General features: G+C 48.1%; 1 protein-coding gene across 1 annotated transcript in view; it reads right to left on the minus strand.

Annotated features, from left to right (window-relative positions):
- SH3PXD2B (SH3 and PX domains 2B) overlaps positions 1-10,420 on the minus strand; it is a 99,880-nt gene that overhangs the window by 25,990 nt on the left and 63,470 nt on the right. The window contains exon 7 of the mRNA XM_059417364.1: positions 3,520-3,654. Coding sequence (XP_059273347.1) covers positions 3,520-3,654 — 135 coding nt within the window. The remainder of the gene's footprint in view (positions 1-3,519; positions 3,655-10,420) is intronic.

Genomic DNA, 10,420 nt, shown 5'->3' on the forward strand with positions numbered 1-10,420 from the left:
CAGAAATTGGAAGGTATGTCGTCTGTCTTCCTAAGAACTCCTCTTTGTAGGTACTTGTGTGGGGGTTAAGCAAACTGTCGCAATACAACAACAATGACGGCAGTGTGTGCCACACCGGGTCAGAGCTTTACCTCTACTACTGATCGGCTGGATCCTCCCATGAGTCCTGGGAGCTGCATGTGACCACCCCATTTTACGGATGAGGAAACCGAGGCTCGAAAAGAGGCAGGGACTTGATCAAGGTCACAAAGAAAGCGGCAGAGCTGGGATTCAGTCCAAGGCTGTCTTAGCCTCCAGGGCTTAGCCCTCAACCATCCACACATTAACGCCTCACGTTGCCATGGGGAGGGTTAATTGCCATGGCCAGTTTGGAAGCAGGTCATTAGGCAGTGTCTTAAAATTCAAAATATGTGTGCCTATGGTTCAGTACTGTGTGTCATACCTAACCTAAAGGAGGACTCGCCAGTGTGCTCAGATACACTGTTCACACTAGAGAAAAATATGATTTATTCAGATCAAAGAGTATGCAGATAGTGAAGGAAGAAGAGCTAAATGTTGACTAAAAAGCACCTTGCAGATTGAAATGATCAAAATGTACAGAATGATACCACTGGGGTTAAAAACACTACAGAATCATATCACTACACACAAACTATTGTGTGTGCATATGGTTATATATCTCTGTATGGACACACACGTGCACACATGTAGACAGGCCACATACAAACACAGACACATGTATACATGCATATGCATGAAGACACATATACACATACATATATGTGCATACATTACTAAGAAGGATCCACAGTAAACTGAAAGAAGGTCTGTCTGGGGTTTGGAAAGGGGACTAAGTTTGAAGCTAGTGGAAAAATAGATTTTAACTTTATCATTAATGTTTCTTTAAATTTAATTTGTAAAAAAAGATTTTATTTATTTATTTAAAAAAAGATTTTATTTATTTATTTATTTGACAGAAAGAGAGAGAGATCACAAGTAGGCAGAGAGGCAGGCAGAGAGAGAAGGAAGCGGGCTCCCCGCTGAGCAGAGAGCCCAATGCTGGACTTGATCCCAGGACCCGGAGACCATGACCTGAGCCGAAGGCAGCGGCCCAACCCACCGAGCCACCCAGGTGCCCCTAGATTTTATTTATTTATTTGAGAGAGTATAAGCTGGAGAGAGAGGCAGAGGGAGAGGGAGAAGCAGACTCTCTGCTGAACAGAGAGCCTGATGTGGGGCTCAATCCCAGGACCCTGGGATCATGACCTGAGCTGAAGGCAGATGTTTAAATGACCGAGCTGCCCAGGCACCCCTACCATTAATTTTTTTTTTCTTTTTTTAAAGGAAAGATTACTATAAATTGACCTTTTTATATCCTCTTTTTTTTTTTTCTTTTTAAAGATTTTATTTATTTATTTGACAGATAGAGACCACAAGCAGGCAGAGAGGCAGGCAGAGAGAGAGGAGGAAGCAGGCTCCCCGCAGAGCAGAGAGCCGATTCGGGGCTTGATCCCAAGACCCTGGGATCATGACCTGAGCTGAAAGCAGAGGCTTTAACCCACTGAGCCACCCAGGCGCCCCCCCTACCATTAATGTTTTAAGAAGAATGTGCCTATAGGGGTGCCCGCATCAGGCTCTCTGCTCAGCAGGGAGCCTGCTTCCCTCTCTCTCTCTCTGCCTGCCTCTCTGCCTACTTGTGATCTCTGTCTGTCAAATAAATAAATAAATAAATAAAATCTTTAAAAAAAATTAAAAAAAGAATGTGCCTACATATTACTTGGATCAGTAAAATATAATTAAAAAAAATTGTTGCCAGTTTGTTGGCCACTGTAAGATGTGACCTCCTGTCGGCCCCCTACCCCCACTGCCTCTGGACATACCAGCCTTATTCTCAATAGCCCATCCTGGCTCCTACTCTTCTCCTGGCAATGTATTCTTCTGGACTTCAGGCTCACAGGCTGCTCAGGGCGGTGGGGGTGACTTCCTTACTAGTCCCTGTGGGGCACCCTAGCCACACCCATAATCTGCATATACTCATTCCCAAGATTTAGATCAGCTGCATATACTTATTCCCAGGAATTAGAGAGTCACATGGCCTTGGAGTCAGCGGGAACTGGTTTAGAATTCCATCTCAGTGGGGCGCCTGGGTGGCTCAGTGGGTTAAAGCCTCTGCTTTCAGCTCAGGTCATGATCCCAGGGTCCTAGGATCGAGCTCTCTGCTCAGCAGGGAGCCTACTTCCTCCTCTCTCTTTCTCTGCCTGACTCTCAGCCTGCTTGTGATCTGTCAAATAAATAAATAAAATCTTTAAAAAAAAAAAAAATAAAAGAATTCCAGCTCGGTAACTTGTCGTGAGATCTTGGGTGAGCGAGCACGGGACCTGGAGTCTTGTTTCTTCAGCTGTGCAGTGGGGATGGCAGTTGCTATATTAAAGAATTTGGCTGGCTAACGCTTATCTCATGACTAACAGTACCATGATCCAGATGCTGATGCAAACTACTAGCCACTGGGATGTCACAGAGACTGGCGGCTAATGATATTAGGCAATGTCACATTTCAGACACAACAAAGCCAGTGGGTTTTGCTACCTTTTCCTGGAGAGAATCTGCTCATCCCCTACTCCTTGCCAATGGCTGCTTCATGGCTAAGGAAGGCAAGAGGAAAGGAAACCCACATTCTTGAGTACCTACTGTGTGCTGGGCCTAGGTGTAGGTACACTCTAGCATCTCATTTAATCCTTGTAACAGCTCTTTGAGGTAGAAGCTTCTTCTATTTCTTTAGAAGATTTATTTATTTTTGAGGGAGGAAGGTGGAGGAGCAAAGGGAGGGAAGGGGGGGAAAACAGTCCCAAGCAGACTCCAGGCTGAGCGTGGAGCCCGACACAGGGCTTGATCCCACAACCGCCTGAGATCGTTATCTGAGCCAAAACCAAGAGTCAGGCACTCAACCACGGTGCCACCAGGTGTCCTGAAGCTTCTTCTATTTTGCATACAAGAGAATTGATGGCCAGAGAGAAGCAGCAAGCTGGACTGCTGTGAAATGCAGAGTTCAGATGGAAACGCAGGCTAAGTGTCTGTCAATCATACACCTTCCATCCCAGACCTGGCTGGTGTACATGACCAGGGGTCCCTGTGATGACAGGCGGGCCAAGGAGACAGGCGATGTGTCTGTCCCATCAGAGCCCACAGCTGACAAAGCCTTCAGGGCTCCATTCAGGGGAATGCTGGACCCCATGTCTCCCAAGTGTTTGCAAGCCAGGAGACACGTTCATGCAATGAGACCCTCAGAATAAAGCAATAACAACGAGCCCGCAGGGTGCTGGTGCGTTGTGACCAAGTGATGTCCAAGCACTGTGATCCAACGGGGGTAGCTTTCTGACAGGGTGTCAGCTGGATCTGTGTTAACTGCCCAGTTCGGATCAGCCATGGCACTTCCAGTGCTTCCACTTTCTGTCTTTCTCTCCTGGCCTAGGGGCTCGGTGACCAGGTAGGGCAGGGAGGGAGGCAGGTTGGTTCCCCTACCTGACTCGTTCTTCTCGATAATGTCCACCACCTGCCCCACGCTGAGGCTGATCTCTGAGCTCTCCTGCTTCTGGTAGTCAGCCACTACCACATACTGCTCCAGGACCATGGGGTCCACCGAGGTCAGGTCACCCCCTGTGGATACAAAACCTCATCAGATGTCACCTCTAGCTACCACCCACGCATGAAGGAGCAGGAGGCGGGGGTAGGGTGGGTCAGGAGAACATTTCAAAGACAGAAAGTGTTATTACAGGACTAATCTCAAAGGTCCCCTCATCTATTCACTCCTCCTTAATATGCCCACGCAGCCGCCAAAACTGACCACGTGCCTATTCAATGCAGACACTGTGTGAGCCACTGGGGATTCACAGTTGGTCGAGATTACGGTCCCTGCCCCGAAGCAGCCAACAGCCTAGTAGGAAAATGTTTTCCCTCTTACCAATCTTCCATCTATTCATTCATTCCTGCCCTTACTCATCCACCAACCAAACATCCAGCCATCCCAAATCACTCATCTATGAATTCAGGCTGTCATCAGTGATGCTCCAGACACACTATTAGATGCTGAGGGGCACTAAAGTGAACGAAACAGATGACTCCCAGGCTCAAGTAACTTCACCTCCTTGGGGAGAGAGAAACATGAATAATAAGTATACAAGACAATGTAAGTATTAGTTTTTGATAGGTACATTGCTGGAGATAACCAGGATGTTGGACCAAGAACGATCAGGAAAGGGGATGCCACATTCAATGGGGTGGTCAGCAAGACCTCCCTAAGGAGGGGACATGAACAGGAGACATGAGAGAATGGGGAAACAATGATGCAGACCGCCTCTCGGATAGGAAGGGGCCTGGGAGGAGGCCAAGGGGCTGGCGTGAGCGAGGAGAGCAGTCCCGTATGAGGACACACAGGCAGGCATGGGTCAGAACAGACACGTAAGAAGCCTGGATTTTTTTTTTTAACCCTCGAGTAGAAAGCCACTAGAGGGTGTTAAGAAGGGAATGACAAGTACAGATTTACACCCTCAGAAAGATAATTCTGACCGCCACATTAGAGGCTGGCAAGAAAGAAAGCAGGAGACCAGATGCAGGTCATGGGGTTGTCAGGGAGGAGATGACAGTGGCTTAGGATCATGGCAGTGGCAGCGGGAAGAGACGGGCATGGACAGGAAAGGCAGTTTCCACGGGATGTGATGTGGATGGTGCCTCCTAGAGTTGTGTGGTCCCGGTAAAACACCAAGACATACCTGATTAATAAAGGAAGATATCCTACAACATGGGTGACGTAAAGGGACATCCAAGTTCAGAAATTTCAAAGAGAAGGAAACAGGCCTTTGAGAGCAGCAGACTGAAGGGGGTAGGAAGGCAGACATTTGTGGCCACAAGGCCATGGTTTTATGCAAGTCCTGATTCACAGTATCGCCTCCTATTGCTTCCATAAACAACTGCAATATCCAGGAAATCCCACATTTCTGTGTCCAAACACACTCAGTAATGGAGTGGGGTACCAGGGCCACCTCACCCTGAGCCGATTTTGTGGGTCCCTTCCTGGCTCTGTCGGGTGACGCCTTGTTGGTGGCTTGAACCTGGCCACAGTGGGAGTATTTACACCATCAATATTGGCAAATGGTACAAAGCAGTGCTCTTGATCAGAAAGCTGGTTGTAAAGTTATTTACCAGCACACCAGTGTGCCCCAGCCTCTGGCATCCAGAAGCCGCACAAAAGCCCTTTGTTAGAACCATGTGCTCTGAATCTCTGATGTGGAAAACCAGAATAGGGCACTGTAGCAGGGTGAAGTGTCACTGCTTCTTGGCTCTTCCCAGCTGAGGGTAATGGCGGGAAACAGGAGTCGGAGAGGGTCCCAGGGCCACCCTGGGTGCAGAAAGCATGGGAACAGAGAAAGAGAGCAGAGGAGAGAGATGGAGATGTAGACTGAAGGTTCAGGAGCAGGTGTGGAGCGAAGGAGCTTCGCATGAAAGCCATCATACATATCTACACGTCGTACAAAAACTATGTCAACACAACCATCCTGGAAGGTGGGTACAGCCACCTCCCTTTTGTAGATGAGAAAAGAGAGGATCCGAGACATTAAGTGACTTGCCTCGGGTCCCACAGCTGGGTGCTGAGAAAGCTGGACGGGACCCAGGTTCACCCGGCTCAGAGGCTCTCCAGTGTGGTGGGGGCGTGGTGCAGGCAGATGAGGAAAGAAAAGGTGCTAGGGAAGGAACGGTCGTCTGAGGAACGTCCCCCCAGGAACCAATCAGGCTGGGTCTGATTTCCTTGTGTCGTTCTGGGCTATCTTCTCTCCTCCTCCAGCACCTCTCCCAAGGTCAGGCTGCTAGGCTGACGCCCTCCTGGCCTCCAGCATGACAGTGCACCCGTCAGCCCAGCCACCGGAGCCTGTCAGTAGTAGCCCTTGAGCAGGCTTGTTACTGCCTCTCCCACTGCCCCCAGGAGATTGGAAGCTCCCGACAGCAGAAGTCTTGACAGTATCCTGGACCACCGGGCACTCTGCCCACAGAGGTCCTATCAGGTGAGGAAGTGGAGACAGATACTGGCTTGCTGGAGGCTCCTGGCCACTGCAAGATGGGGACAATTTCCCCAGGGGATGCAACAGGTAGAGACCAGAGTCTATAGCTTTTATCCCAGGATACAGCCTGCCTTAGGGATCACAACCCCAGGAACGCAGCTACCCTTCCGACCTGGGGCTCAGGTGTGCTGTATCCAGGCAACTGTGCTTCCATGGCTCTCAATCTGACAGGAAGAACTGGAGAGATGGGAGAAAAGCAGCCACTACACAGTCAGATTGGAACCTGAGCCCACTGCCCAGGTGAATTCTCAGAGCCTTGTCCAAGTCTTTGCCCGCAGGAGGTCCAGGAGAGGTTGTGCTCTTGCCTGGGGGCTCTCTGCTGCCACCTGGAGGCAGGTCTGGATTCTTTCTCATCCAGCCATAGGTTTGATGGGAGAGTACTTTCTTTTTAGCACCCGGTTCCCTGACTTGACTCACGTCCTCACGGAGCTCCATCCTCTGCACCATGGTCTGAGAGAGGATTCTTCGGGATGGTGGTGGTGGGGGTACAATGCGTGTAACAGGTCTCTATCCTGCCCTTCTGTTTCTGACTCCATAGTGTAGAGGGCTCACTCCAAAAATGCTACTCTGATCACGCTGCTCACCGCCCAGCATCTGCTATGGCTCCCCACTGCCCTCAGGTTCTCTACAATCAACTCTGCTGGCCTTAATGGCCTTGTCTTTTGGCTACCCCATCCCTGGTATACCTATAAAACCTCATGAAGGTGCCTTTGCTTGGGCTGTTTTCCCCGCTCGGGATGCCTTCTTCTCTCCCCTGCATTCAAATGGGAACCACCTATTTTTAGCCTCCTAACTGGTCTCCTGCCCCAGCCTTGACCACCATAATCTGTTCCTGACACAGCAGCCACAGCGATCCTTTGAAAAGATGTGTTAGATCACGTTCCTCAAAGCTCACAACTCTGTAATGGCCTCCATCTCACTCAGGAAAAACCTAGTGGCCTAGGGGGTCCTGCCAATCCCTCTGATCATTTCTTTTCCACGCTCCCCCGTGTGGCACAGGTAAATGCATGGTTTTGCATTTGTAAATGCATGGTTCCTGCTCAAATGGCATCTCATCAAGATCTTCTCTGATCACCTTGCACTGCCTCACCTAGTTGTTTTTTTAAAAGACTCACATACGTTTAATGTATATAAAGGTAAGGAAAGGACAATCCCGAATTCAGGAGTAATATTCTGTACAACTCATATGGTGGGGCTGAGTGCCTCACCTAGTTTTATTTCAACACAGTGTTTAAAAAAAATAATAGATTCTGTGTATTTACTGTTTCCTTTTTGTCTGTTTTTCCACTCTAGAACATAAGCCCCATGAATGCAGGGACTCAGTCTCCTGTTTACTGTCGGATTCCCTGTCTAAAGGCTCATAGGCCCACGGTCTGCTTTAGTGCAAGGGGAATTAGGAAAAGATTTTTTTTTTTTAAAGTAGGCTCTACGACCAGTGTGGAACCCAATGCAGGACTTGAACTCATGACCCTGAGATCAAGAGTTGGATGCCTAACTGACTGACCCATCCAGGCACTCCAGGAAAGCATCTATATTTTTAAAAGGGTTGTAAAGGAGAGAGGCAGAGGAAAAATTATTATTGACAGGGTTCGCAGACCCTGAAATATTTACTATCTGGTGTATAAGAGAAAATGTTTGCCAACCCCTGGCCTGGAATGTCATGGTACCTACTAGACTCGATAAATACCTGAAGGAAAAAAAAAACCAATATTCTAAAACTCACCTTTAAAGGACTTCCTACCCCAGAAATAAACTAAAATGCCTTCCTGTAGAGCACTGACAACATTTTATTTTGTTTACCCATCTATTTCTCCTACCAGACTATAGGGATACTTGCTACATCTTGTTCACCTTTGTATTCCCCAGGGGCTTAGAGAAAGCACTGTCGGGCATACAGTAGGTACTTAATAAACCCTTAATAACTGTGTCTGCCTTGTTCACTCAGCACTTAGTATACACTCAATGGTTATTTGTGGAGTGAACAGACAAAGGACAAAGGGAAGCTTCTAGAAACTCTTCTGCTTTGCACGGCTTCAGGCCTCCTCCTAAGAGCACACAATGCTGATAGTTATGGCAGGCCTGGCCATCTCACTGGCAATTGAAGATGACTCCTTCTTGCCTCTAAGTAGGGACAGAGCTTTGATGGAGTCAGGGTCCAGTTAAGTCCGGTGACTCGGTCCAGAAAGCTCACTGTTGCCATGCAGTCTGAACAACACTGATGGCAGTACATTTGGACTACAACCAATTTTCAGGATTTTGATCAATGGACTGATCTATTCATTTCTGTGCCAACTCTCCCAACCAGGCCGCCAAGGGGATGTGGGAGAATGAAGAGCAGTGAAAGAATCAGAAAATCACAGGACTCACGGCAAACGAGACACCAATCCAGGCAAATGTGGAGCTAAGGGAGCAAGGTTTAGCACTCTGGGCCGGAAGGAGCAGATCTGCTACTGGGCACAGGGCTCCGGCTGGCACTTTCTCCAAGACTTGGTAGGGGCCATGCCTGCATCTAACCTCTCCTCCTTGTTTTTCTAGGACAGCAGCTTTTACACTGGAGTTCCTGTAGTTAAGTGGTTTGGAGAGAGTGCTTGGGGCTGCTTTTCCAGCACGAGTTCTTCTGCCTTCATTTTTCCCAGAGCCCTCAGTTTATGAAAATGTCATTCCTTTGATTGACCAGGATTCTCAAACTAGCATCAGGCCAGTTAGGTGCTAGGTGGAGACACCTACTGGTGGACTGTGGTATTGCGTCCAAGCTCTACAATGCAGAGTAATAGCAAAGCTTAGAAGTTGACACAGGTAGCTAAGTACTAGGAGCTGTAAGCTTGAAGTCTAAGTATTCCTCTGTAAAGAACGCCATCCTTGTGGTCCAGCAGGAAGGAGAGAAGGAACAGGTCAGCAGAGAGGTCTGACAGTGGAAGGGTGATGTCAATACCAAGGGAGTGCCGTAAAATATTCTCATGCCTGAGACACCATAGAACTTCTAACTGGAATGTTTTGATTCATGGTGACATGTCTTGAATTTTAACGGTAACTGCCAAACACTGCATTTTGTCCCTCCAAAATTCATATGTTGAAGACTTAACTCTCATAGGATGGCATTTGGAGGCAGGCCTCTGGGAGGTAATTAGGTTCAGATGATGTCAGGAGGGTGGGACCCCCATGATGGGGACAGTGCCCTTACTAGAAAAGACACCAGAGAGCTTGTTCTTGCTCTCTCTCTGCCGTGGGAGGACACAGTGAGAAGGCAGCAGTCGAGAACTCTTGGCAGAACCTGATGGTGCTGGCCCTTGATCTCAGACATCCAGGCTCTGTATTTGTGAGGAAATAAGTTTCTGTTGTTTAAGCCACTCAGTCAATAGTATTTTCCTTATGGCAGCCCAAGCCAGACTAATACAGTGAGTAATGGTAAAGTGGGATTTTCTTTCCAGAAATTCACTATACTGCTAGTCCTGCTGAAAAAGCCAGTAAATCAGAGAATATTGCAATAAGGGTAGGAAAATCAAGAAGAAGGATGCTCTTGAAATAATCGGATGACCTCTTAAATTTGGTGGGAGGATTTTTTCCTGCCAGATGAATAGGAGTTGATTCCACATTAGCCAAAGTCTGCAGAGGCCAGCCAGCCGGCCATGACTAGCAAATTCTGGAAAGAGATGAGCCTTCTCCAATTTAGAGTTCTGGCACAGAAATCTCAGCGTTTGGGCTGTCAATCTGAAATCCCTTTCACAGTCCGTCAAGAAGGCTAGTTCTAATATAAAGGAAGTGTTCAAGGGTCAGATAAGAAACTAAGGCTAATCCCAGCATCGGTCGTTAGCCTAAATGAAGAAAGATGCTATTTTCCATTCAGCTGAACTATAAATAAATCCATCCCCCATCATTGCAGGTGAATGATGTAATAGCCGTCACCACAAATTAGAGCCTCTTTCTCTTTTCCAGACCAGTCCCCTCATCAAGCCTGTTCTGACCAGACATTTTGGTTTTTGCAAACCAGAGCTGTCTCTCTCCTCTCGTCCTTAGCCGTTCCCTTCAGGAATGTCTCTGCACACTCAAAGCCAGAAACTCTGTGACCAGCCCAAGAGTAGCTGTTGCTCTTCTCTTCTCTGTTCTTTTCTAAGAAACATATCATTACGCTCAGAGCTCAAGGACCATCTGCAGCTCTAACAGGATGCCGTGGCTCTGGTCAGTACCTATTAAACCCAGAAGTGGAGCTATAAACAGACTGGTTGGGGAAAGGCGGGCATTCGTTCCAGACGCCAGGCCTTGAGGGAAAGAGACCCAGTTTCTCTCCACTCTTCCTTGCAAGAACGTCCTGG

Source organism: Mustela nigripes, chromosome 12, assembly GCF_022355385.1.
Source record: "Mustela nigripes isolate SB6536 chromosome 12, MUSNIG.SB6536, whole genome shotgun sequence".
NCBI lineage: Eukaryota > Metazoa > Chordata > Mammalia > Carnivora > Mustelidae > Mustela > Mustela nigripes.